General features: G+C 42.1%; 1 protein-coding gene across 9 annotated transcripts in view; it reads right to left on the bottom strand.

The window, feature by feature from the left end:
• The window catches only part of LOC133485510 (signal-induced proliferation-associated 1-like protein 2), a 103,400-nt gene that overhangs the window by 9,795 nt on the left and 66,505 nt on the right, over positions 1–27,100 (bottom strand). For 6 of the 9 annotated variants that reach the window (XM_061789311.1, XM_061789317.1, XM_061789312.1 and 3 more), the window contains exons 9-18: positions 24,597–24,871; positions 17,861–18,115; positions 14,479–14,625; positions 12,954–13,057; positions 12,792–12,880; positions 11,453–11,826; positions 5,771–6,049; positions 4,897–4,950; positions 3,512–3,650; positions 341–560 (exon numbers count right to left, since the gene is read on the bottom strand). In XM_061789311.1, coding sequence (XP_061645295.1) covers positions 341–560; positions 3,512–3,650; positions 4,897–4,950; positions 5,771–6,049; positions 11,453–11,826; positions 12,792–12,880; positions 12,954–13,057; positions 14,479–14,625; positions 17,861–18,115; positions 24,597–24,871 — 1,936 coding nt within the window. The remainder of the gene's footprint in view (positions 1–340; positions 561–3,511; positions 3,651–4,896; positions 4,951–5,770; positions 6,050–11,452; positions 11,827–12,791; positions 12,881–12,953; positions 13,058–14,478; positions 14,626–17,860; positions 18,116–24,596; positions 24,872–27,100) is intronic. The other 3 variants (XM_061789315.1, XM_061789316.1, XM_061789319.1) reach the window with 2 other exon arrangements.

Raw genomic sequence — 27,100 nt, 5'->3', positions numbered from 1 at the left:
CGCTGTGGCAAGATGAGCCAGCGGTGACAGGTGTCGGCTAGCTGCAGGCGGCGCGGCGAGCCTCTTATAGGCATCATGCCGCCTAACACAGACTTCCAATTAGGTGGCGATGCCAAGGAGTTTTGTTCAAGTGTTCTGCTGGCGGGGCCAGTGAAATAGTTTGATACAAGTAGCTCTTCAAACAAGTACCTATATGCTGACTCTCATCTGGAACAGAGCCTCGCTTTTGAGAAGAGGTAATTCATGATGACTTGTTTGCATAAAACCACACAATTGTAGTAAATATTGTGTCACTTTATATTTACTCAGTCTGTGTCTTCTGTACCAAGCTTGTACTTACTCCTCAGGTTGGACTGCGGTTGGTTGTGGCTCATGCGAGGAGGCAGTGTGCAGTGGTAAGGTGGTGTTGTGCTGAATAAGATGTCATTAGGCATGGCTTGGTCCAGCATTGAGCTGTGGGAGCTGGCGTAGGATGAGCCTTTGCGGTTGCTACATACACTCTCATCCGATAATGTCCGGTACAGGGAATGACGCGGTGACAGACTTCCCGTCACAGACAGCTGGGTGGAAAAAAAAACAAAAACAAAAAGAACAACTTATCAAAAGGGTGTCACCGAGAAGACCAAAACACTTTGTCTGCGCTTTAATCAGCACAGTGGGAGGTTAAGGCGATAACAGAGGTGATGACATCAGTAATCAACAGGAATACTTATTACAATGTAGGAAAGCGGTACAAATATCTTGGCTGCTCAATAGAATATGGCTAAAGTCAACATTCATCGTAAAAGAGGAACACAATGCACACCAAAAAGTCAGCTGTGCTAAGTGTTAATGTGAAGGGACGCGTCTCGTCGGCACACGTAGTATAAAAGTAACATTTTATTGTTTCAACAGTTTACACTTAACAGTGGTTAACTAGTTTTTACACTCGTGTCAAAATTCAACTGAAGACATTTTACAGTTAAGCATTTTATGATAGTTTTATATTTTATGACAGTTTGGATTAATTCACTTCACATTATTTCAGATCAAACAATAACAAATCAGAGGTTCCACTCTGCTTAAATCTACAATATAATACAACAGAATAGAACAGTTTAATTTCCATCACAAAATACTTGCCTGTCCATTGCAAGTGTTGCAGCTTTGTTAAATGCTTCTGGCGTAGGTTTTTACCAAGATACTATCAGTAGTGGAGGCTACTCAAACACATTTTTGCTGAGCCTAGTGCATACTTACTTTAGGTCACATATACTGTGCAAACTGTTTTGTGTGTGTGTGTGCTCTCCACAATAGACTGAGAATGGTCTCACAAAGGCCAGTGCAGCAATCACCATACAAGGTCAAGCACAACCACGGCATGAGAGTTGGAAAAGCATTTTCCTCCTGAGGGGGATGTCGGTTTGTGGAGCAGTATTCCACAATGGATACACACAGAGTTTCAAGGCCGTGGCCAGAATTTTGACAGGGATCTCCTCTTGAAACATGCAAAACCACACTGAGAAACCCAATCCGTCATTGGCCTGTTTATCTTACATAAATATTGCTGGAGAGGCATCAAAAGTAGCCACAAACGATATGCAGGGCTGTCAGCCAGATGGGTAAATGTCGGCCTTTAGCCTCCCAACTGTAACCATCACTGACTGGCTTCGATGCGAGCCAACACCCAGCCATCTCTATTTCAAAGACAGCGCTGCCACGAACCCCGCAGTGAGAAGTTAACAAACAAGTACATCTTTAGAGTGAAGATATACTGGAATTCAATGGAGTGTACACACACTGCCTCCTTACAAGCACTCAGAGGCTTTTAGTTAACAAGGTTGTCTGTTATTGCAACTTCTCCCGTCCAAATCGACAAGATTAAACCCTGTAAAGTTCTCACTCATCAAAACAACTTTAACTAGGATTCAGAACCTTCCCTCGCATGGACCAAAAGTAGCTCAGATTAGAGCACAAATAAATGGAGTCAATAAAAACATGTGCAATAGAGCGTTGCATAAACCAGGTTTTTACTGCCTTTATGGCTTCGATCAGAATGGGATTTGTGGACCTGACGTCGACATTTTAAAGAAAATATCTTTTTGATAATGTTTAATCTGTTTCCGGGTGCCAATGGTTATTGTCACTGCCAAAATGGCCATGCTCATATCAGGTGCACTAACACATCCATCTATTTTTTTTTCCTGATTTATCTGACTTTTTCCTCAATGGACAAAGCCAATAAGCGGTACAGGGAAGCCTTTGACGTGCCACTTGGGAGGATGTGTTGGACAACCACCTATTCGGTTGCCAGTTTCTTTCCCACAAGAGAAGCCATGCGGTAGAATAAGCTGCAAACCGCCTTTCCTTTACGTCAACCGCACAATAGGCAGCCTGTCTGTGGAAGGGACGTCCCAGCGGACATTGTGGCTGCCAAAGAAAATCTTTCAGCACCTGCTTACCCACACAAAGAACGGCATCGAGTGGCTGCCGGAAGTGACACATGCGCTAACCTTTACTGTATACTCTCCTTGATTACATAGAGGCTCAATCACGTCACAGTGTATTAAATTAGAAATTATCCAATGATTTTTCCAACATTGACATTACCATAATGTGACTCCTTTACATGCCAGCTGATGATTGAAAACATTCCCCCCCAAACAAAAGAGCAGTATGTATGCATTAGGATTACACGGTTTATATAGTTTGGGCATCTGGCTCAGTGCCCTCTTGCATGCATCTCCCTCCCAGATTGCTTTTCCACATGCGCATGATATCAGACGAAGGATGTGTGCAAACAAAGGCTTAAAAATTAAACTAGCAGCGCTTTTTTAGGGTTTGTTATTGTGCTCTTCTTAGACATAGAGCAAAAATGAAGGGAAATGACAAAGAGCAGACCAGACACGTCTGTGTTCATTTTACAACGGAAAAGATCTGCTTTACAGTGTAAAGCTAGTGCTAAAAAATATGACAAACTAATCAGTGCGCCACGATGCTTTGTGCAAGGACACGGCTATGTGTCTTCCTCCTCTCACGAGGGGAAGAGGATTTTGTACAAGAATTGAGCGCCATCCAAAAATAACCTATTTGTGCATCTCTAGGGTCCCTTCCAGGAAGATAATAGATGGAGGACAGCAGGAGGGGGAGAGATGATGCAATTAATAGAGTCTGTAGAACCAAGTAACAGCAAACATCATTCCATTCTTCGCCTTTAATCCATGACATCCCAATAAAGCAGACTCAGGCTCTGTTATAAATTGAATTTACCAGTCAATAGCGAGCGAGATAAAGGTTCTGGTGTTGGGAGAGAGGAGTTGTAGCTACAGATGTTGGCCCTGCTTTTTCTGTCTTTGTGGTTAGAGGTTATCTGCTCTGGTTCAAGATTTTAATCCGGGAAAATAGGCTAGAGGGTGTTTGCTCATATCTGTGCTCGATGTTGACAATGCTGTGTTGTCTCATGTTAAAGTTTAACAGGTTTCATTTGCACACATGCCATGCTAGATACAGTAAGGCTAGTTGGTGGCCTCACCTTTTGACCCCTGCCTTCTCCTGGTGGACTGTCGGGCAGCATCATTTTCAGGTATTCCTCCTTTGAAAGTCTCTGTAATGATTTTCCGTCCCGTTCGGCAGCCTGGAAGCGGCAGGCGGCCTCCTGTGCATACAGCTGCCTGAAGACAAGACAGAGGGCACAAAATAGCGGAGCTTATCAGCAGGGTCACGCAAGCCACGTTCTGTAGGGGAGGCTTTGGGCCAGGCAGTCTGGGTTCGGGTACTGAAGAATTTATGTTAGTACCACACAAGGCAACTCGGGTGGATCTCATTTCGCATGCCAACATCAGGTGTCAACAGTGTGTGAAGGAGCAGAGCTGGAAAGTGTGAAGAACACAGCCAAGCACCGTGAGAGGGAGGAAGGGGAGGAAAAAAGGATTTGTAGATGAATGACATCCAGAAAGAGGTGCAAAAATATTGGACTCTGGAGGAGTGCTCAGACAACACTAGAGGAAGACATAAGAGCTGCTGGACCCAGAAGAGTTGGTATATTTTGGTTGAGAACATTCAAATGCTTTTTAGAGCGAGCACTCGGATATGAGTGACCTACCCGGTGAAGTCGACTTTAAGTGAGCAGCCAGGGAGGATGACACAGTGTCGGTAGTACTCTTGGCACTGTTGTTGGCAGAGTGTGAGATGGCCAGTGGGAAATTACAACACTCTGGCCTGGATGCAACGCTTACACATCGTGTACACATGAATTAGGAGTTCCACAGTGGGAGATTATTCACACCACACCTCTCTTTAAAAGATTATGCAATTTCCTGGGCTATACTTTGTACTAGAACAGTCTTTTTAATCTTTAGTCCCGGTTCTTTACTGTGAACAATCTGTCACTAGCACAAATGTGTGGCTAATTGCTTTGGACACAACTTTGCTATATTAAGGACAAATACATTCATTATAGCTAGTTATTAAGTGCTTAAGTAAAACCTCTGCTATTACTGGTTATTTTGTGAATAATAATAATAATAGAGCATAGTGTGGATGTAAAACCACCTAACACTCCACTTGAGCTGATAAAAATAGTACAAAAACCAATAGTATTAAAACAAGATATTTGTTTGCAGGAATTAAGCTTGTCTAACTTTATTATAATTATCCAGCTGGAACCTCACAGTATACTGGCTGGATGGTTGATACGAGGACGTTTGGGTGAGCAGTGCACTGTAACGTTATTCTTCAGAGAACCAGTTGAAATGTCATAGCCACTGATGCACAAGTCATTAACCTCCACTTATAGCAAGCCACCATCTTGAGGGAGTAATGTGGGAGTCTGGGAAACGGGAGGGGAGTGTGTGTATGGGGGAGGGTCACAATGGTTCAAAGCTTGGGCCACAGGGTTGATTTCCACTGATTGTGTACCTTGCACGCTCAGACAGCATTTTGAGAAGGAGTGCTAACAAGCTCTCAGCTCCTCTGTAACAAGAAGGAGTAAGTGGAAGAGAAAAAAGGTTGAGTTAGGACCACCATTACACATCCTGATTAGTGTTAGAGCAGGTCAAGAGAAACTTCATTATGTTAGAACAATATCTGTGAAAAAATATTACACCATTCATCATGAGACAGGCTTATTATGTAAGGTAAAATAAATAAACAATCCAATGGGGAGGGATAACTGAATTACGGGGCTTTTTCATAAGTCTGCAGAAGATGACTTCAGCACGTGATCAATCACAGAGCCCTTAAGAACAAAATTTTGCAGACTAAATCAAATTATTTAAAAGCTGGAGCAAAGTTTTGCCCTAGCAAGTCTCAATCTTTAGAAAGATCAATCAATGCCATCAAAAGCGCTGTTATTCACAGTCAACCATTTCATCATCAAAGGGCCTTTGCGAGTCTCAACCAGGTTGAGTGACAGCAGGCATCAATCTCCCTTTGCATTCTCCATGACTATTCAATAGTTGCCATCCCGTAACAGTTTGTGGATCGCTCCTTTGCATCCACAAGAGATCTGCTACAGGAGTAGGCTGGCAGTCCACAGGGATCCGCCTTCTGAGGAACGTTCAATAACCACAAGTGACATGTGCCAAGTGTATTATGTCCGTGGCTTCATTGAGCGTATTTATTCTGTAGCTGTCTGCCTCAATCAGGCTGAGTTTATGCAGACTGAGCGGTCACAGGATGGAGGGGGTGCTTGTATTAGAATAGGTCATTAGTCCTAAAAGTCAACTGTAACCAATTATTCTCATGCAAAATAAAATGTCTTTCTTCATCTTTTTCACAAACACACACTCACCCACACTCTGAAATGTTGGGAGGTTCCTCAGTGCTGTGTGCATCATCATCATCATCATTATAAGTCGTCTTCACTGGGAGATTGCCATCTGGCTGTGTACGTGTCTGTCCACAAGCCTCAGAGGTGGGATCCAGGCCAGACTCGGGTCCTGGCCCGGGCTCAGGCTCCGGATCTGCGCCTAAGCTGCTGGTCTGAGGGATGGTGTACACCTTGGAGGAGTCGGTGGACATACAATATCTGGCACCACGCGCCAACGGACTACCAGAGTGATGTGAGCCACTGACCAAAAAGCAAAACAAAAGAAAAAATAATGCAACTCAAAGGTTGACCACGCATGAAGAGATTAAAAGCAGACAAAAAACTATGAATGTATAAACAAACATGAGGTGACAAAATGATACTTCCACTTAAGCAAAAATCAGCTAAAAGACAATATATATGAGGATCATCCAAAAACATGTCTTCCTATGGTCTTGTCACATACTGTATTTACTACATTGTGTTCAATAATTAAGTGTATACTGTAGTATCACCATCTGTGACATGACATGTGGTGCTCAAAACATTAGTTAAGTGTACTTTTTGTATAATGACAGTATAATGAAATAATACATCTGTTACTTTCATGTGCCATTTTCTTATTTGTGATTGATTGTTGCGTAAAGGTGCAGTGGTGACAAATACTATTGTGTCAGTGAAGACTGACAGTGTGCAAGATACATTTGTCACAGGCCACAAAACGACGAGGTAATATAAAAGTATAAGCAGTTTCAGACATTGCCTCAAGTCATAAATCTGGGATGTTGTGAGGTGAATCTGTGCTTTCCCGTTAATCAATATGGTGACAGATATGTTCTGAAAGTTTAAGCTTAATTAGCAACCAGCAGTTTTTCCTCTAATGGTGAGATAAAATGTGCAAAAGAAACTTTCTTGGAAATACGACCATTGGACTTTGATTAAGATTTTGAATCTACACTGAACAAAAATATAAACGCAACACTTGTGTTTTTGCTCCCATTTTTCGTTAGCTGGAGTCAAAGATCTAAAACTTTTTCTACATACACAAAAGGCCATTTCCCTCAAATATTGTTCACAAATCTGTCTAAATCTGTGTTAGTGAGCATTTCTCCTTTGTCAATATAATCCATCCCACCTCACAGGTGTGGCATATCAAGATGCTGATTAGACAGCAATATTGTTGCACAGGTGTGCCTTAGGCTGGCCAAACTAAAAGGCCACTCTAAAATGTGCAGTTTTGCATTATTGTGGGGGCCTGGGGGGTCAGAAAACCAGTCAGTATCTGGTGTGATGACCATTTGCCTCACGCAGTGCAACACATCTCCTTCGCATAGAGTTGATCAGGTTGTTGATTGTGACCTGTGGAATATTGGTCCACTCCTCTTCAATGTCTGTGCGAAGTTGCTGGATATTGGCAGGAACTGGAACACGCTGTCGTATACGCCGATCGACAGCATCCCAAATATGCTCAATGGCTTACATGTCCGGGGAGTATGCTAGCCATGCAAGAACTGGGATGTTTTCAGCTTCCAGGAATTGTGTACAGATCCTTGCAACATGGGGTCGTGCATTATCATGCTGCAAAATGAAATGATGAATGGCACAACAATGGGCCTCAGGATCTCGTCACGGTTATCTCTGTGCATTCAAACTCCCAGCAATAAAATGCACCTGTGTTCGTTGGCCATAACATACGCCTGCCCATACTATAACCCCACTGCCACCATGGGCCACTCGATCCACAACGTGACATCAGCAAACCGTTAACCCACATGACGCCACACACGCTGTCTGCCATCTGCCCTGAACAGTGAAAGCCGGGATTCATCCGTGAAGAGAACATCTCTCCAACGTGCCAGACGCCATCGAATGTGAGCATTCGCCCACTCAAGTCGGTTACGACGACGAACTGCAGTCAGGTCGAGACCCCGATGAGGATGACGAGCAAGCAGATGAGCTTCCCTGAGACGGTTTTGACAGTTTGTGTAGAAATTCTTTGGTTATGCAAACCGATCATTGCAGCAGCTGTTCGGGTGGCTGGTCTCAGACGATCTTGGAGGTGAACATGCTGGATGTGGAGGTCCTAGGCTGGTGTGGCTACATGTGGTCTGCGGTTGTGAGGCCGGTTGGATGAAAGGCCAAATTGTCTGAATAGCCTTTGGAGACGGCTTATGGTAGATAAATGAACATTCAATTCATGCGCAACAGCTCTGGTGGACATTCCTGCAGTCAGCATGCCAACTGAACGTTCCCTCAGAACTTCCAACATCTGTGGCATTGTGTTGTGTGATACAACTGTGTATTTCAGACTGGCCTTTTATTGTGGCCAGCCTCTGGCACACCTGTGCAATAATCATGCTGTCTACTCAGCATCTTGAGTAGACAGCATGATTATCCACCTGTGAGGTGGGATGGATTATCTCGACAAAGGAGAAATGCTCACTAACACAGATTTAGACAGATTTGTGAACAATATTTGAGGGAAATGGCCTTTTGTGTATGTAGAAAAGGTTTTAGATCTTGAAGTGCAGCTCACAAAAAATGGGAGCAAAAACAAAAGTGTTGTGTTTATATTTCTGTTCAGTGTAAATCTAGAGGTTCAATCTAAATCTTGTGTTGTAGTTTTCTGGTCAATTTAACACTTAAAAGTTGGCATTAGCTGGTGGTAGTTTCTATTTGCATATTCATGACCATCTGGGCCACACCCCTGCTAAATGTGCCCTGCTGCTTCTGCACTGTTGGTTCAAATGGTCAAAAGAAATTTCATGAAGAAATGAAAAAAATAAAAATAAAAAATAAAAAAAGGAAAGCATTGGGTGCTCATGGTGCGGTTCTGTATGTTGAATTATACTCTGGATCGAAGAGTTGTAATAGTTCCCACACACACAATTAATTTGAGGAAATTATGGAAACATAATAATGCAGTGCATAACGTAAAAAAAAAACATTTTAAGACTTCAATTCTATTCCATAGTGAATGTGACCAGTGGGTGCTAGACTAGTCTTCTTCACACCCCTCCTCTTTTCCCAGATGGGCAGCAGTCTGGTGAGGGGCACTTGGACAGGAATGTGATGAAGCCCTCCCCCATGTTGCTCCAGCCTGACAACAGCTCCACCAACAATCCTCAACACAGCTGGATAAGTGAGACTGAGGGTCATCATGAGTAGGGCACAGGGCAGGGTGAAAAGTGGAGTTGTAGCCAGTAAATATCCATCCATCCATTTTCGACCGATTATCCGAGGTCGGGTCACGGGGGCAGTAGCTTTAGCAGGGACGCCCAGACTTCCCTCTCCCCAACCACTTCATCCAGCTCTTCCGGGGGGATCCCGAGGCATTCCCAGGCCAGACATAGTCTCGTGTGGACACCCTTATGCTTGAATGCTTGTTCGTTATGGACAATCCGTGATGAGCATAGAAGTCCAATAAGAGAACACCGCTCAGGTTCTGATTGGTGGGGCCGTTCCTCCCAATCACGCCCTTCCAGGTCTCATTGTCCTTGCCCACGTGAGCATTGAAGTCCCCTACCTGAACGATGGAATCCCCAGCAGGAGCGCTGTGCAGCACCCCCTCCAAGGACTCCAAAAAGGGTGGTTACTCTGAACTGCTTTTTGGTGCATAGGCACAAACAACAGTCAGGACCCGTGCCCCGACCCGATGGCAGAGGGAGGCTACCCTCTCGTCCACCGGGGTGAACCCCAACATAGTGGTGCCGAGCCGGGGGGCAATACGTATACCCAAACCTGCTTGGCGCCTCTCACCGTGGGGAACTCCAGAGTGGAAGAGAGTCCAACCCCTCTCAAGAGGACTGGTACCAGAGCCCAAGCTGTGTGTGGAGGGGAGTCCGATTATATCTCGTCGGAACTTCTCGACCTCACACACCAGCTCGGGCTCCTTCCCTGCCAGAGAGGTGACATTCCACGTCCCTATAGCCAGCTTCTGTAGCCGGGGATCGGATCGCCAGGGTCCCCGCCTTCGGCCACCGCCCAGCTCGCACTGCACCCATGGCCCCTTCCACAGGTGGTGAGCCCATGGGAAGGGGGACCCACGTTACCCTTTCGGGCTGTGCCTGGCTGGGCCCCATGAGTGCAGGCCCGGCCACCAGGCGCTCACCTTCGAGCCCCACCTCCAGGCCTGGCTCCAGAGGGGGGCCCCCAGTAAATATCATCATGTGCATGTGTTTGTGATTAACAGAATGGAGAAGAGGGGGCATGGTGTCTTGGTGCTGATGCAGTACATGTGTGGCGTACCATATAACGAGGAATCGGTTGGTGTGTTTTATCTCAGTGTTCAATCAATAACATGACACACTAGAAATAAAGCACAATGGAATTATGTAATGGTTCGGGGGGGGGGTCGAAGGGTTTGTTTTCCCCCCGTTATTGGGCTTCTTCAGATTAATCCTTATAGGCTAAAGCAATAAAATCTCGTGAGTGGTAAATGACTAGACAGATAACTTCAAACTGGCCAAGTTTGTCCAACCAGTGCACATAACGTGAGCAACAAAAGATGTGTTACGGTTTGGTCAACAATATAGACTTTGCCAGAGAGATAACATGTTGCATCATCAAAATTATATTATGACTATTACATGATGATGAATTTGTTATGCCACATGTGAGGACACAGATCATGGTTTTCTTTGGAACAGGATATAACATATTTTATGTGTTTATAACACCAATCAAGTTCTCAACATTGGCAAGAAATGGAATGTCACCTTCCATTATGAAAAATGTGTAACTGTACTTGAGTGGGAATGAAAACGTTCCCCACTAGGCTGAGCAACTACAGTCGGATTGTGCTTCCCTTCACTTGTGTATGGAATTTAGATGTCCATTGGGATATACTGTGGTTGTCTCCAAACATTTATTTCAAGTTATTTATAGATGACCAAGGTATTATTTAATATGTATGATAACATTGTGCAGCTTTATAGTGTTGGCCCTCTATCACATGCTCAACTTTTCCGACATATTATTCACAGTTCCTGTAACTTAACACAACACCATTGAAACTATCGTTCAACATTTGAAATTTTGATGATATTTTGCTTCACATAACTCTGCCACAGCCATTCTGTCGACTTTTAGATCTGGTTAGTTGTATCGTGTCTTGCATGTGATTCTCATTCATGTTCATCAAACTATGCACTCTCATGACCTGTATTGATGCATGTTTTTTGTCACTCATTGTTAGTGATTTGCAATGTGTATTTGCAGAACTCTTTGATGTTGATGACAGCCTTTTTTTGTGTGTGAGAATTGAATGCATCAATTTGAATGACAAGACTTTCAGCTCATTTTAAAGAGTGGCAGGAGTACTCTTTATGGTTCTATTTAACTTTAGCAAGCGATTGAAAACCTAAAAGTCACCTACAAAGAGGTTGGTGTGAGAAAAAGTAAAATGCTCTTGAAAAGTATGCATTTATGTTTGCTCTTAAAATGTCCATGGAACAGGAATCCCCTTACTGAGGCTCACAATCGTGTCACTTCAGTAATTACCTAGATATGGTGAGATGCTAAGTGAATTACTTCGTAACATTGCCCTTGCTTTAATTTGTCCACCATGCGAACTCAATCAAAACAATTCACATTATCTTAAACACACAACAAAACAGTGCAATTAAAAATAATCACAACTGTAGTTTAGGTGACGTGTGATACCTCGAATGTGAAGAGATCTCGCTCAGGTCTCCGATGCTTCCCTCCGTCACATTACTAGCCATCAAAGCAGAAGCGTAACCCTGTTGCAGGTATGATTTGCCACGGTCCTCCTCAGATGCCCTGTCTTCATGCTGCTCTGACACCCATGGGTGTCCCTGCTCCCCCGCCCTGCTCTGCAGCAACACCCGAGCCCCAGGGATCATGCAGGGGTTGGTGTCAATGCCACTGTCCGTTGAAGCCCCTTTGATGTAAGTGAGACCCAACATCTCCGGGTCCATCAAATCTCCTGAGCCAAAGTGTTTATCATCGCTGTTGCTGGAGGCATTGCTTGACAGTGTGTTGCTACTTGAGTGGCTCGAGTTCTTATCACCCATCTAGTACAGCAAGAGAAAAACATATGTACAGTATATTAGACCAGGTAAAATACTAGCTGCAAATAATTCTTACTGGTGTTTTAACATATGTTACAGACACCAAATAGGAGGATATTTTTTTTAGGTGAATTTTAGTCTGAAGTTCTAAGGAAGAAAACATCAGCCTTGCTCACCATAAGTAGTCCTAGTTGGGGTTGATAAATAAGTTTAAACTACTGTGACTTCAACTTAACCACCAATCAACTTAAATCAAAAGCCACACAATTTATTTAGTTGACTAATACAACACACTAAATGTAACACTTGATTTGGAATTTTTTAGATTTTATTTTTTTTAATTGGAACATGCTCCATCATATTTTGTTCAATTCACTTCTTAAAGACTGCAAGGTCGTGGGGGGAAATCAAAATCACATCATATTACATCAAAAAGGGCTACGAAAACACAATGCTGGGCAAATACTGTACAGTTCCAGACGAATGGTTAAACTTTTCATCCATCTTCCATTGGGTGATGTAACACTGGCTTAAAGCCCCGATTTGTTGTTAATGCACCTGTCACTCGCGTCAAAGTAAAAATCAAAGAAGAAAAAAGCGACGAAGCACTAAGTTTCGAAAAATATACACAACTGAGAGAAGGGCTACAGTATTGAATATATTCACGCTTCTGGGGAAATGTGTCAAAGAGATGAAGGGACATGGGACACAACTGAATGAGCTGATGAGTGAAAAGTGACAAAAGTAAAGGCCAGCTAGCAGGGACAACGAACACACTCGTTGTAGAAAATCCTATAAGCAAGGGCACGATGACCTTCACTCTGAGTTTGATCAGAGGTGAAAGGATGCATTGTAATACATGTGCACACATAGGCTGCATTCATCCAAAACACAGCATTGTTAAGAGGCAATCGAGTTTCAAACATGCCCACTACATGTCAAATCAAAGGAGAAATTTTAACTTTTACCCTGGAGAGCTTGTTGGGGGAGTCTTTGCTTCCTTCTCGCTGCTTCAGAGGGTTCAGGATCTTAGTGGATGGGATGTGCCACTTGGCCTCTGCAGAAGAAAGTGAACATGTAATTATCAAATCTCTAGGCTACTTACTTTATTGGTTGGATTGAGCACTCACCTGCCGATCTGGTCCTCTCCAGAGTTGGCTCTCTCTCCCTGTGAAAGTCTCCATCCCCCCCTGGGATGTCTCCTACATGATCATGAAGGATAGGAGAGGGACAGCTGCAGAGAGAAACACAAAGAAGGAGGCGGTGAGCAGTGTATTCCACAAAGAGAAAGGCTTCAATAGATTTTCCGCAGATATAACACAATTAGCATGCAATCACTGAGGGCCAAAACACTTGAGCTCAGAAGACAGAAGCAAACAAAAGACCTTTACAATGACTCAGCATTACAGAAACTATCTTGCTCTTGAGAAAAAGAGGAGCCACTTTTTCCAACAGGGTTTATAATTAAAGCTATTAAAGCTAAAAGCAGGTCTGTCTTCTGCACTGCGGTCATGCTGCCTTGTGATCTTTCCCAGCGACCCTCGCTGGAGATCAATGGGCTAGTCAATGTGTCTTGTTCTGTTCTGCATGGTGTCAGCTCTGACGAACCACAGCCATCTAGATCCCTGCAAATTTTGTGAACGTTTGAGGCTGCTGACAGGAAGGCAGCAGCGTGGAGCAAAGCCTCTTGTCATGGTCTGTAACCTCTTAGACAAGAATATTGGTCTCTGGTGCATTCTGCTCATGTGCCAGTATCAGGTTAAAAACTGTTGATCCTGCATGTTGAGCATGACATTACATTTCCTGACACAGTAAGATAAAAGCGATGACATCGAAGTAACAGCAACAGAATCTCAACCTATTGGTCTCTCTGGATTTGACTGGAAGTATACTTTATTTCATTTATCAAATTCATTTCCAAACCAGACTTTTTGAGTCCCCTTTCTGAGTTCTGGAGGCCAGAGTCTTACTCCAGTTACAGTAACCAATTCTTTACAATAGGTTTACCATTTCATTTAAGTGTTCTGGGAACAGAAGCAGGAAACAGTCTGACATTACAAAGAAATTAGAAACACACGCTTTTCAACCAAATTGACTCTATCTCAGAGAGGGGATATTGACCTTTGTGGTTGACATTTTCTGTGAATGAAAAGGTTTTCAGACTGATTAAATGCTCCTCCTTTGAAGTTTCCAATGATATCTCATTTGTCCTGTCAATTTTAACCGACTACTACAAAATTCCACCCTGATTGTCATCCGCTAACAAAGGAATTACCATCTTGGCATCGAGGTCAGGGATAAAACACCTGTAAAAACTATTTAGCAAGTTTACTTTAGATTTGTATCGCCATTAATAATACAGAGGAAAATAAGCACAAGAAGGCTCTCTATTTTAATAAATATTGGATGAAGAGAAATCAATCAAGTACTATAACTTATGTCCATTCAAATTCTGCCCTAATAGTGAATGTAGGCAAAGAAAGGTATTCAAAGTTTTTTTGTGAACAATACCACACTTGAAACTGATCCATGTTTAAAAAAACAAGAAAGAAAAAAAAACATTTTGTAAAATTAGATGTTCCATTATGAATTCCAAATAACTCTAGGATTGAAGTATGGGCTATGTAAAGCAGTGATAGTTGTGTGGTCACATACCCATCATATCCAGGCTGTTGGGACCAGGAGCTGCTGCCACATGGTCCTGGATCGCTAGAGGAGGACTGGTTACTAGGGGAGCTACGGTAATGCTGGTCTCCCTTGTTACAGGATGTAACCTGGGGATTCTCCAAATCCTGCATCATCCTGTAGACCAAACATGGATTAACATCCGAGTGCTTACACAACTAACTTATCCAATGACATACAATACAAAAGCTATATGAAATCATTTTGCATGTAGTGAAATAATTAATAATTTAGCTTAGTTTCTGAAGTGTTTGTCCTAATATTGGTCGCAAGTGAGCTGGAGGCTATCCTCGTTGACTTTGGACGAGAGGCGGGGTACACCCTTGACTGGTCACCAGCCAATCGCAGTGAATTGTGAAGCAAATTTGCTAATCACTAGTGCACTGTGCTGCCTCAGAGCAGTATTAATTTATCAATATACAGTATTTATTAATGTACCCTGTTCAAAAAGTATGTTTTTAAGAAATATTTTGTCTGCTGCATGCAAACACAGCATTGTTTAAAAATAATATCTTTTAAAATAAGTCAGGCAATATATTGTCAATGATATTCCATGTTTATTTCTTGCAATCATGCAATATTTTCTCCTTTGTCTCTTACTCCCCTCTGCAGCATTTGGTGGTCTAGAGTGGAACTCTCTCTTTGTTTCTCCAGTAATTGGAAGAGATGAGCTCTACCGTGTCAGTGTTCCCATCACCCCCTCTTCAGTGGGGCGCAGAGGTGCAGGGAGCATGGAGAGGGAGTCATACATAGAGTGAAAGAAAGAATGGAAAATGGAGTGCTCCCACTGACATTAGGCAGAGGAGGCGGCCGTTATCCCAGTACAGTCAGAACAGGCAAAACCACAGGCGGTCATTTTGACACTCTGGAAAGGTTATCATGACTTTGGGGCTTTCATTAGAATGAAGAGGTCACTGCTTTATATTTACTTTGGGTACAGAAAGTATTCACACCCCTCTTTGTTATATTGCAGCCATTTGATAAAATCATTTAAGTTCATTTTTTCCCTCATTAATGTACACACAGCACCCCATATAGACAGAAAAAAACTGAATTGTTGAAATTTTTGCAAATTTATTAAAAAAGAAAAACTGAAATATCACACAGCCATAAGTATTCAGACCCTTGCTCAGTATTTAGTAGACACACCCTTTTGAGCTAATATAGCCAAGAGTCTTTTTGGGAATGATCCAACAAGTTTTTCACCGGGATTTGGGGATCCTCTGCCATTCGTCCTTGCAGATTATCTCCAGTCCTGTCAGGTTGGATGGTGAATGTTGGTGGACAGCCATTTTCAGGTCTTTCTAGAGATGCTCAATTAGGTTTAAGTCAGGGCTCTGGCTGGGCCATTTAAGAACAGTCACGGAATTGTTCTGAAGCCACTCCTTTGTAATTTTAGTTTCAGGTCATTTTCTCATTGGAAGGTGAACCTTTGGCCCATTCTGAGGTCTTGAGCACTCTGGAGAAGGTTTCCGTCAAGGATATCCCTGTACTTGGCCACATTCATCGTTCCTTCGATTGAAAAAGTCGCCCTGTCCCTGCAGCGGAAAAACACCCCCACAGCATGATGCTGCCACCACCATGCTTCACTGTTGGGACTGTATTGGACAGGTGATGAGCAGTGCCTGCTTTTCTCCATACATACCGCTTAGAATTAAGGTCAAAGACCAGAGAATCTTATTTCTCACCATCTTGGAGTCCTTCAGGTGTTTTTTAGCAAACTCGATGCAGGCTTTCATGTGTCTTGCACTGAGGAGAGGCTTCCGTCGGGCCACTCTACCATAAATCCCCGACTGGTGGAGGGCTCCAGTGATGGTTGACTTTCTAGAACTTTCTCCCATCACCCAACTGCCTTTCTGGAGCTCAGCCACAGTGATCTTTGGGTTCTTCTTTACCTCTGTCACCAAGGCTCTTCTCCCCTGATTGCTCAGTTTGGCTGGACGGCCAGTTCTGGGAAGGGTTCTGGTCATCCCAAACATCTTCCATTTAAGAATTATGGAGGCCACTGTGCTCTTAGGAACTTTAAGTGCAGCAGAATTGTTTTTGTAACGTTGGCCAGATATGTGCCTTGCCACAATTCTGTCTCTGAGCTCTTCAGGCAGTTCCTTTGACCTCATTATTCTAATTTGATCTGACATGCACTGTGAGCTGTAAGGTCTTATATAGAAGAGGTGTGTGGCTTTCCTAATCAAGTCCTATCAGTATAACCAAACACAGCTGGACTCCAATGAAGGTGCAGAACCATCTCAAGGATGAGCAGAAGAAATGGACAGCACCCGAGTTAAATATATGAGTGTCACAGAAAATTGTCTGAATACTTTTCTTTTTTAATAAATCTGCAAAAATTTAAACAATTCCGTTTTTTTTCCTGTCAATATGGGGTGCTGTATGTACATTAATGTTGAGAAAAAAAATAACAAATGATTTTAGCAAATGGCTGCAATATAAGAAAGAGTAAAAATTTAAGGGTGTGTGAATACTTTCCGTACCCAGTGCATATGTAGCTAGGCCAAAACAAAAGCAGCAATCAATGAGTTTCATGTTTCCAATCCATCCATTTTCTAAACCACTTATCCTTACTAGGGTTGCAGGTGAGCTGAAGCCTATCCCAGCTGACTTCAGGTGAGAGGCGGGGTACACCCTAGACTGGTTTCCAGTAAATGAGATTAATTTCTTTTCTCCACCATTCAAAAAGGTTGAGAGCTTTCACAAAACACACAAAAAAAAATTCTATGACAAATGATTTTTCCATACTCTTCGCCTCAGGCATATGTTTTGAGATCATTCTCGTTTTTATTGTTTAGATGATGATATCTGAAACCAGGTTGAACTGAATTCTTTTCTAAAAGTGAAAATGGGTTAGTAGTTTCATTGGCCAAAAACAGTGAGATTTATTGCTTCCCCCATCTACAACACTCAAAGGGGAGCCTCTATAAAGTTGAGCAACACAATTTGCCATAAAATTTGGAATTCAACCAACATTTATTGGGAAATACACACAATCTTTTAAAGTGAACCTCCATCATGCATGAGCTCACATAAAATGGAAATTATTTGTTCCTGGATTTTGTTACACTTCAAAGTTTACCATTTCTTTTTACAAGAACACACCGATGCGTCGGCTTATCCTGACCCTAACTCGAACAAGAGTCTAATTTCTGTTTTGAGACATGTCTGCGCTGTTGATTTGAATGTCGTTGGCAGCAACACCATTACAAAACACCTTCTACATGTATCTCAAGAATTAATCTTATCCTGGAAGAGAATTGTGGTTGTGATGTAAGCAATGCTTTATATATAATCAACAACAACAAAAAATAGTAAAAAAAAAAAACGGAGACAATGAGAATACCTGGATCCATCTGGTAACTTCCTATCAAAGGATGTGCTTCGTGGGATAGCGGCCTGATGCTGCTGCAGGATCTGCTGACACTGGAAGCGATCAGGACCCTGAGTGGGTGACCCTCTGGACAAAGGAGTTCCAGCAGCTGTAGGCACCCGGTGCCAGGTGGTGTTCCTTCTGAAGGGTGTCTTGTACTCACAGGGTGTACCCTCACTGTCGACTTTGTACTCCACCATGGGGATGCGATACAGCTCAGAGCAGCCCCTGAGAAGAAGTTAAAGAAAGACGGTTAAAGACAGTTAGCAGTGAATTATTAATGCCACTAGTAGCTAATACCTGCTTTGCATGAAAGCTGTTAAGAATGAATATTTTAACATTTCATCCATCTCATCTAAGTCCTCTGGAAAATCAATTAAAGAGAAGCTTCATGTTTTAATATGTTGACATATTAACCAAGTGCTAATAATATACAAAGTGTGTGGCCTACTGTCTGTATTTTAAGGTTAAAGAAGCTACTCTGCAAAACAGGATTGGAAAGAGCAGTGAAATAGAAGATGAACATTATGCTAAATGATGCTAAAAGGTTCAGTGGAGCTGAGGTTTGAACTCATGACTTGATTACTAATAATATGGAACATCAAAGCCTTATTAACATGTAAATTAGTGCATACTTAATGTGACGAAAATCTTCACACAATCTACAATAAAGTCAGAGATAATTTGCTGTGCACTAAGAATATTTCCATATGAATAATAATTATAATAATTAATTATACATCGATTATATAATGAATGTCTGCATTTGGTACTATTTTACATTGATACAGCTGTTTCTAATAAATACAATGACATAGTTACAATAGTGCCAATGCTTGTTTGTTTGTTTATATGTGCCCTCAATTGGCTCGCGACCAGTTCAGGGTGTACCCTGCCTCTCGCCCAAAGATTGCTGGGATGGGCTCCAGCACGCTTGCGACCCTAGTGAAGCTAAGCGGAACGGAAGATGAATGAATGAATGAATGAGTTACAATAATTGCAATGATTATTGCACCATGTATTACCATAATAATGCATTAGCGGGATGCTGGAGACAGTTGTTAGAACAGAGCACTGCTGCTCAAATACTGTCTAACAAAAATGGTCCTCTCTTACGATGAAACCCCCCAAATCCTCATCGACATCACACATTCAGCACTTCACCTATTACATAAAAACTGACCATCTAAGGCATATATGTCAAACTCAGGCCCGGGGGCCAAATTTCGCCCACGCCCACATAATTATATTTGGCCCGCGAGACCATATCAAATGTGTATTAGAGCTGGCCCGCCAGTATATAGCACATGCGCCACTAATATTACAAATCTCAGAATGCTTTGCTAGTGTGTCGGCCCATCAGTCTAGACCGGCGAGCGCTCCTTCCCTTTCTGTTGCAGTCGTTAGCAACTATGCTACCAGTCTCCTCGAGCAAATTTACACTTCCCCTTCCCAAACATGGCCAAACAAAAGATGGAAAACGGTTAACTTCCAAGACAGGTGGGAGGCAGATTGTCTGTTCATTAAAGTAAAAGACACACCCGTTTGTCGTGTGCGGAGCAACGCGGCTCCTCACAGGGACTGTTAATAGTTTGAACTTTGGATTTTTATTGAAGGACATTCTTATTTTTTTGGGTTGTTTTGTTGTTGGCCTTTGAAAAAGATTAACATAAAAAAGAAAGGTAGTTGGAGATAAATAAATAGAAGATGGAGAGACAGAAGATTCATGTTATCTATTTAAATACAAAACAACAAACAAATACCACTGATGTCTTTTATTGCAAATTTTATTTCCCGTCTTTATAATATTAGTTTGTTTATTCCAGATTCAGTGTTTAAGCAAAATGTAAGTTTGTGGTCATATGATAAACTTTAACGCTACATTTCTACAGAGAAGGGAAACATGCACATCGGCATGATTTTTCATTAAATATTGAGTTTGGCCCGCGACGTTGTCCCAATTTTTTATTTTGGCTCACCGTGAATTTGAGTTTGACACCCCTGATCAAAGGGGTCTTTCCTATGATCATCTCAATGTCCTTATTGTTAACAACAGTGAAGATCTCTGAAGCAGAAATACCTAGGATGTTGTCTCATGCAACATTAATCTTGGAGCGGGAGCTTTATGCGCACTTGCCTGCCCCTCCAAAGTCTTTTTTCCAGAATCTACCAAGGGGGGAAATCAGCAGTATACATTGCTCTGGTCACAAGTACAAACAGAGAGGCTTGAGGAGGACAAGTAATTCATGTAAGTGAGATGCTTTCATCAAAATGGGCCATGGCTGGCTAGCTGTGTCCAACTGGCATCTGAGTGGGGCTGTGTGTGTTACACGAGCCAACCATAAAATCATCCTCCGCTTTCTCCATCTCCACCCATCTCACACCCATATGGCCAATGTCAACATCGTGTCTTATGAAGGACAGCCAATGGCATGCATAACATCCGCCAGATATTATGGTTTGAATTATTGATTGACCTCACGTGTAATATGTAGCATGCAACATAGTGTTCACGTATGGAACAGTGACAAATGAGTGGCACAGCAGCATTTTGCATTCTTTTGAACACAAAAAAGGGGTGGGAGGATTAATAGTATAGTGGTTCATATTGCTAGCCCAGGCTCAATGCGTCATTGATGATCACCCTGTAACAATCCATTGTGGACCCTAGCACTTGTCTTAAGTATCTGGGGCTCTGAATAAGTGGTATAAAACATTATAAATGGATGAAACATTTGCTTATCTCCTGTATTACTCGAGACTTAGTCAAAATTATTATTACTGTACTTTTAAATCCTCAACAGTGTTATACTTTTTTTCTCCAAGACTGCGATCCCACTCATTACATTGATGAACTGTGTGTACATAGTAATGCCAGGTTGCCACACACAATTACTCCCTCAAAGGCTAAACGTGGTTAACAGCTTGTCAACAGGAAAGGTCTCAGTTTTTGTTTCTGGCTGTACTTTTTACACAAGAATGATTAAGAAGTGACAAGGTATGATCTAATGTTACAGCTCAGTGCCTGCCAGGTTGACAGTTGAAAATAACCACGGAATGGGGTTTCTTGCTTTGAACTCTGTCTGTGTATAAATCATACCTAAACAGCAGGAAACCAGCACTAAACCTGAGCTTTAGCATCGTGTTGAAAAAACATTCATCCAACTGAAAGGAGAGAAACTGGTGAGAAATGACATGTCTGCTTCCTCTCGATTCCACCAAGATCTCCATAAGCTAGAGCAGCTTTACTTAAGGGCTATGCATTTGACCACAACGGCCTACATAATCGGATAGAGAAAGATGATAAATACAACTTGTCATCTCAAGTTGTCATGTGTTTCTTTGGAAGAAATAATTTGACACAATATCAATCACTTTGACATTACTAAAAAACAGTGCTCACTTAGCCAGTTGGGAAGCAATCAGCTATTGTCGTTTAACAAAATAGAATAGATGAGTGTGACAACAAGACCTTGGACCTCAGTCAGAGAGCCGTCACTTCAATGACATGGCCAGGGATTTAAAGAAATGATAATCCATTCCCACAGTCCGTGTCACAGCAAAGAGCCAGAGAGGTTATGACCTCCATCAGCCCTTTGTAGATCATCATTGTCCTGAGGTTCATTAAGGAGGTATGCTCCAAAGTGAATACGTTTGCAAAAAAAGAAAAAGACTCCCAATGATTTATTTGCCAAGGGATCTGAGGGAAAGAAGGGCCTGCTGTTTAAAGTGAAGGGATTAAGTGGGAGAAATTTGTGATTCAGATTGTGAAAGTTTTTGTTTAGCAGCCTTTTCTTTCAGTGTCATCATGGGAAGTGAAAATGACAAGTCTTGATGGCACTTCAAAGTAAAGGTCACAAGTGGCCATGTAAATGTTATCAGCACGGGTCTGGAGCAGATTGAGGCCCCCTTAACTTGAGATAAACATTAACTCTGAGGATCACAGGAAGTCATTCAATATTAGATAGAATCTAACTTGAGATCTTTCTTTGTGTCGGTTTGTGATGTATCTGTCATTATGTATTTAAGCCCACATCAAACTAATTTGTCGATTTAAAGACTACCAAAACCTGTCTAAAGAGCCATTATTTTCATGACATTTCCATTGAGCTTTGTCTTTTCGTCTTCAAAGTTCTTCAGCGCGATGATGGAAAAGCCTCTGGAGCTGCTGCACTGGGCTATAACCACATCCTGCCCACAGTCTCAAGAAATACACTCATGGGTACAATACATGCAAGAGCCATATCTGCTTTGGCTTCAGACACAGTGGTTAGAATGGTTTAATAGATAAGCAGCTCCAAAGAAGTGACATAGCATGATCAACCGTGATTTGACAGGAATCACAAATCCATCCAGCCATTTTCTGTACCCAGAAAATCTCAGCTGACTCTGGGCGAGAGGCGAGGTACACCCTTAACAGGTCGCCAGGCAATCGCAGGGCACATATATACAAACAACCATTCACACTCACATTCACACCTATAGGCAACTTAGAGGCACTAATTAACCTACCAGGCATGTTTTTGGGATGTAGGAGGAAACCAGTGTAAGGGGAGAAAACCCACACAGGCACAGGGAGAATATGCAAACTTAACTAACTTGAACCCGGGTCCTCAGAACTGTGAGGCAGATGTGCTAACCTGCGTTCAATGTGCTGCCAGGAAATCAAAATGAAGAAGCTAAATAAACATCTATTCATGCATTTTTTTGTATCGCTTGTCCTCACTACATTCTATTTCCAAATGACACTTGGTTAAGAAAGTGTCATAGTGGACATATGAAGGATGTTACATTGTCTAGAGGTCATGGGACTCTAGTCCATTGTTAAGCTTGCCCCCATCCTTCGGGCTATAGGGGAGTGACTGGGCCCTTCAAGCCCGAGCTGAATTCCTTTCTTTTGAGATCATTGTGGAGAAAGCAAAGCACTCACTGTTGACTGCAACACTTAAGCAACTTAAAGATGCAGACAGCTTGCTTGCTTGCTTGATAGAGAGAGAGAGAGAGAGAGAGAGAGAGAGAGAGAGAGAGAGAGAGAGAGAGAGAGAGAGAGAGAGAGAGAGAGAGAGAGAGAGAGAGAGAGAGAGAGAGAGATCAGAGGCTTCAGGATTCTTCACCTGACCTCTCGCATCTTGATTTGATCGAGCATTGGGAATATTCACAAGACCCTGAGATAGATGCTTTTGGTTCTCATGAGACAGCGATAATTTGTGTGTTCGCCAAGCGAGGGAAATACCCCAGTAAAGCTCCACAGCACAGACCAGTATGCTCATCTATTGTACTGCCAGAGGAATCTGTTTGCAAATCCCACATCCAGATCAAACGCAGTTCAATATGTACAGTATTGTGTCACCTTGTAAGCGCATCCAGAATAATTTCCTTCTGACATTTAGGACCCAATGCCCTACTTGAGCTATGTATGATAGTCAGATAGTCAGAAAATAATGTCTGAAGTGCTGTTGACCACAGGCTTCACTAGTCATCCAACCAAACTGGCTAATTTAACTGGCACAATGACTACGCCAAGAGCTTTAGTCGCCCATGCTGTAACCAGTTTTCGAAAGCTGGCCCGGTTTTTGTACGCTTTCAACTTCCACGAACTGCAATTATGATTGTATCATCGTTTATGATCACCGATCTTAGTAAGAGGATTAGATATCAGTACAGCCAGAGAGGCTGCTGTGTTGGATTCACAGAGGAAGAATATTAGGCCACCATCTGGGGGAACAATTATGCTGCCCCTCTGTTGCCAGATGAGAAAACAGAGTCAAACTCAGTGGTCAAGATAATGACAAAAATAAAAACTTCCCCTCATATTTTATATATTATATACATCATATATTGTGTGCTAATCTGTTTATCACTCCATTGGTTAAAAAAATATCACCCATAGAACACTTCACTGGAGAGTATTTTTTATTCATACTCAGATTCTATATTTGTAGGTTTAGCAATAAGCCTTACTTATTTGTGAGTAAGTTGAAGCAAAGATTAAGGAATATGAATATGTATGTGGTAGCCTGAAACATCCAAAAAAACAAGGATGATAATCTGATGAAAGTGAAAGTAGTGAGATGAAGCCTTTTGCAAACTTGGAATTGCTACACAAACTGCGTCTGAAATATTTTTGTACGTTTGGGTGCTAGGGAGGAACCTTGTGTGGCCTTGACCTGAAATAGTTTGAGAAAAACCCATCATAGAAGTGATCTCATGGCACTGACTGTCTCTCAAAGAAAAAACGCATTTTCATACAGTCCATTTATTCTCATCACATGATTTGAAATATGCTCCTCTCTTTTTATTTCAGGGTAAATGGTGTCTCGCCATGGGTGAATGTCCCCAAAAAGCCAGGTCTTCCCATTGTAATTGCCGAAGAGAAGAATAGGGGAGGACAGAAATAATAGCAATCAACAAAAGTGAACCGTAGTGGGGAGACTTGAGCCATTAGTCTAAATGTTCTTCCCATTATTATTAGCAAGAAACCCTGACTGTGAGTGTAGCACGGGTACTTCAACTAACAGAGAAACTCCATGGGGAAGCAGCTGTCAACATCAAGCAAATAAGTAAGCATTTCTCTCCACTAATTATCTCAAATATGAGAAGCAATGTCAAATTAATAGACAAACATGACTATGTCCTCCGTGTAGAAGCACAACAGCTAAAAAAACAACACTAAGCAACAACAAATACAAGATAAAGTTGTGTTTCTTACCTTCGAGGGGTCCCATCTTCATATGGTTGGATGATAACCACCTTGACAGCCACAGAGGTGCGCAGTAGGTCGATCATCTGCTCGTGGGTGAGAGTAGCAACAGCTACCTTGCAGATTTCCACCAGTCGACTTCCCTGTCTCAAGCCTGCCTTCCAAGCAAAGCCAAAGGGCTCAACATCAGCCACGATTCCCTCAAAGTTGACGTGGAAACCGAGCTGGCCCAGGCCGTTGCGTCGTAAAGTCATCTCTATTGTCTCACAGCCTCTGGTCGTGATCTGAAAAAGGAATAAAAGTCAGTCTGATCATTATGTGCAATATGTTATATGATAATATCCACACGGATGAATAAAGGTTTTCTGAATCTGAAAGCAACTATCTGACTGGAGTGACTCCATTTAGGAAGAGCAGTGTGTAAGATTATTTTGATTTGGATTAATTTCATAATTGTACGCTATCAATAAAACAAATTGCAGTTAAAACTAGAGGTTGATTGTGTTAAAACAATGCTTAATAAACCCCTGCCATTTCAGCATCATTATAGAAGTAAAACACACACAAAAAGAGGTCATGGATAAAAGCATGCAATCTATTTTTAGCTTGACAACATAATTTGACCAAGCGATTCGTAGGTCTCACTCCAGCATGAGTGGACCGTGTTCCTGGATGCTTTCCCAAAAGTGTTTTCTGTAGAAGCGCTGGAGAAGAAATCACACTGCACTCAATGAGCTTTAATCACTCGCCAGATTAGTCCTGGTTCAGTTGTGGTTGACTGCCTCTATATACCTCAGAGTGGCAGCTGGCTTCAGGGACACATTAACTCAGACTTTGGCCTGTCAACACTTCACCAGATTCTCACACTAGCAGAAATCCTACCCTGCTGTGCGAGTGGAGCCCAGACAACCATAGTGGACCACTACAGATCAACTGTGTCTTCTAAGTGAGACACAGAATTACTCTAGTTTTGTATAATTAGGGTTAACTAGTTTGTTAATCACTTTATTTCCCCATTGGCTAATAGTTATAATCACAGTCTAGTGTTCAAATCCACATGGCCAAGGAGGGCTTTAATAAACAAAGGGAACACGAAGAAAAATAGATTTCAAACTAATTCTACAAAACATGTCAACAGCAAAAATAATAGCAATTAAGATTTTTTTTAAAATCTGAAGTTGTACAAATGCTGAGGGTCTGGAGAAAAAAAACTGAAAGAGGAATGTGAAGAAGATTTTCCTCAGCATCATGGGACACAAATCACACCGCTCCTTGTCATAAATTCACTAGGCCTATCGAATAGTTTTTGAAAAGGTTTCTTGAGGACCTTTTGTTTATTCAGTCCATAAAATGAACAGAAAGAAGCACATGGACATCATGTGCTTCTTTCAGTGACACAGGTATGCAAGAGTTTGGATTTAACATTTTACCTGCTAGTGAAGAAGTATAAAAGGGTCACGTTTACCTCCAACCTGTTGCGAGGTAATTGTAACACTACCTGTACAGAGAAATGTATTAAACCGATGGTAAATGAAAGTCTCTGACAAGTTTAGTAACAATGGTAACTTGAAGTTTAATGCCTACAATGTCGTAGTATTCAGAAAAGATTTCTCCAAAACCCAGAGAACCACCGTCCTGAATGTCTTGGGAGACCTCAGCAAATTTAGAGCTCAACTAATTGAGCATCAAGTGCACAGGTGTCAAACTGGTGGCTCGGGGGCCAGATCCAGCCCGACACGTCATTTTATGTGGCCCGCGAGGATGTGCATCGACTTTGTGTTTCTTGCTAAAATACCAAATTCCAAATTGCCTCCACTTTTAAAAATATTGCGATATTGCAGGCAATTTTTATTAATCAACCCTACTTTTAAAATAAAATTGATTCATACTGTAGTTGAACAGTTTTTACTTGCTTTTGATTTCAAAAGAAATTATCCATAAATTTGTGTATATGTAATAATATGAGGCAATTATACATTCATATGGGTTTGCAGCCATAATGGCCCTCTGAGTGGAACCATAACTGCGATGTGCCCGCCGTGACAAAAATTTGTTTGACACCCCTGATCTAGTGAATTAACCTAGCAGAGTATGTTTTGCTTATTCTTCAGCTTTCTTTGTCATTTTTGTGATGTCACGAACAATGTGTAACATCCATCCATCCATCCATCCATTTTCAACACCGCTTATCCTGGTTAGGGTCGCGGAATGCTGGAGCCGAACCCAGCTGACTTCGGGCGAAAGGCGGACTACACCCTGAACTGGTTGCCAGTCAGTCGCAGGGCACATATAGACACGGACAACCATTCGCACTCACATTCACACCGTCACTGAGTGGGAACTGAACCCACGCTGCCTCCACCAAAGTCAGGCGAGTGTACCACTACACCATCAGTGACTCAATGTGTAACAGTGAAGGTAATTTTAAAAATGTGATAACCTCAATAGAGCCGGAAATGATTTCCAACACACTTTGTTCTGGTAGCTACTAAAATATGGAAAAGTGAACAATA

Source organism: Phyllopteryx taeniolatus, chromosome 11, assembly GCF_024500385.1.
Source record: "Phyllopteryx taeniolatus isolate TA_2022b chromosome 11, UOR_Ptae_1.2, whole genome shotgun sequence".
Classification (NCBI taxonomy): Eukaryota; Metazoa; Chordata; class Actinopteri; order Syngnathiformes; family Syngnathidae; genus Phyllopteryx; species Phyllopteryx taeniolatus.
This window is presented reverse-complemented; position numbering and strand designations above follow the sequence as displayed.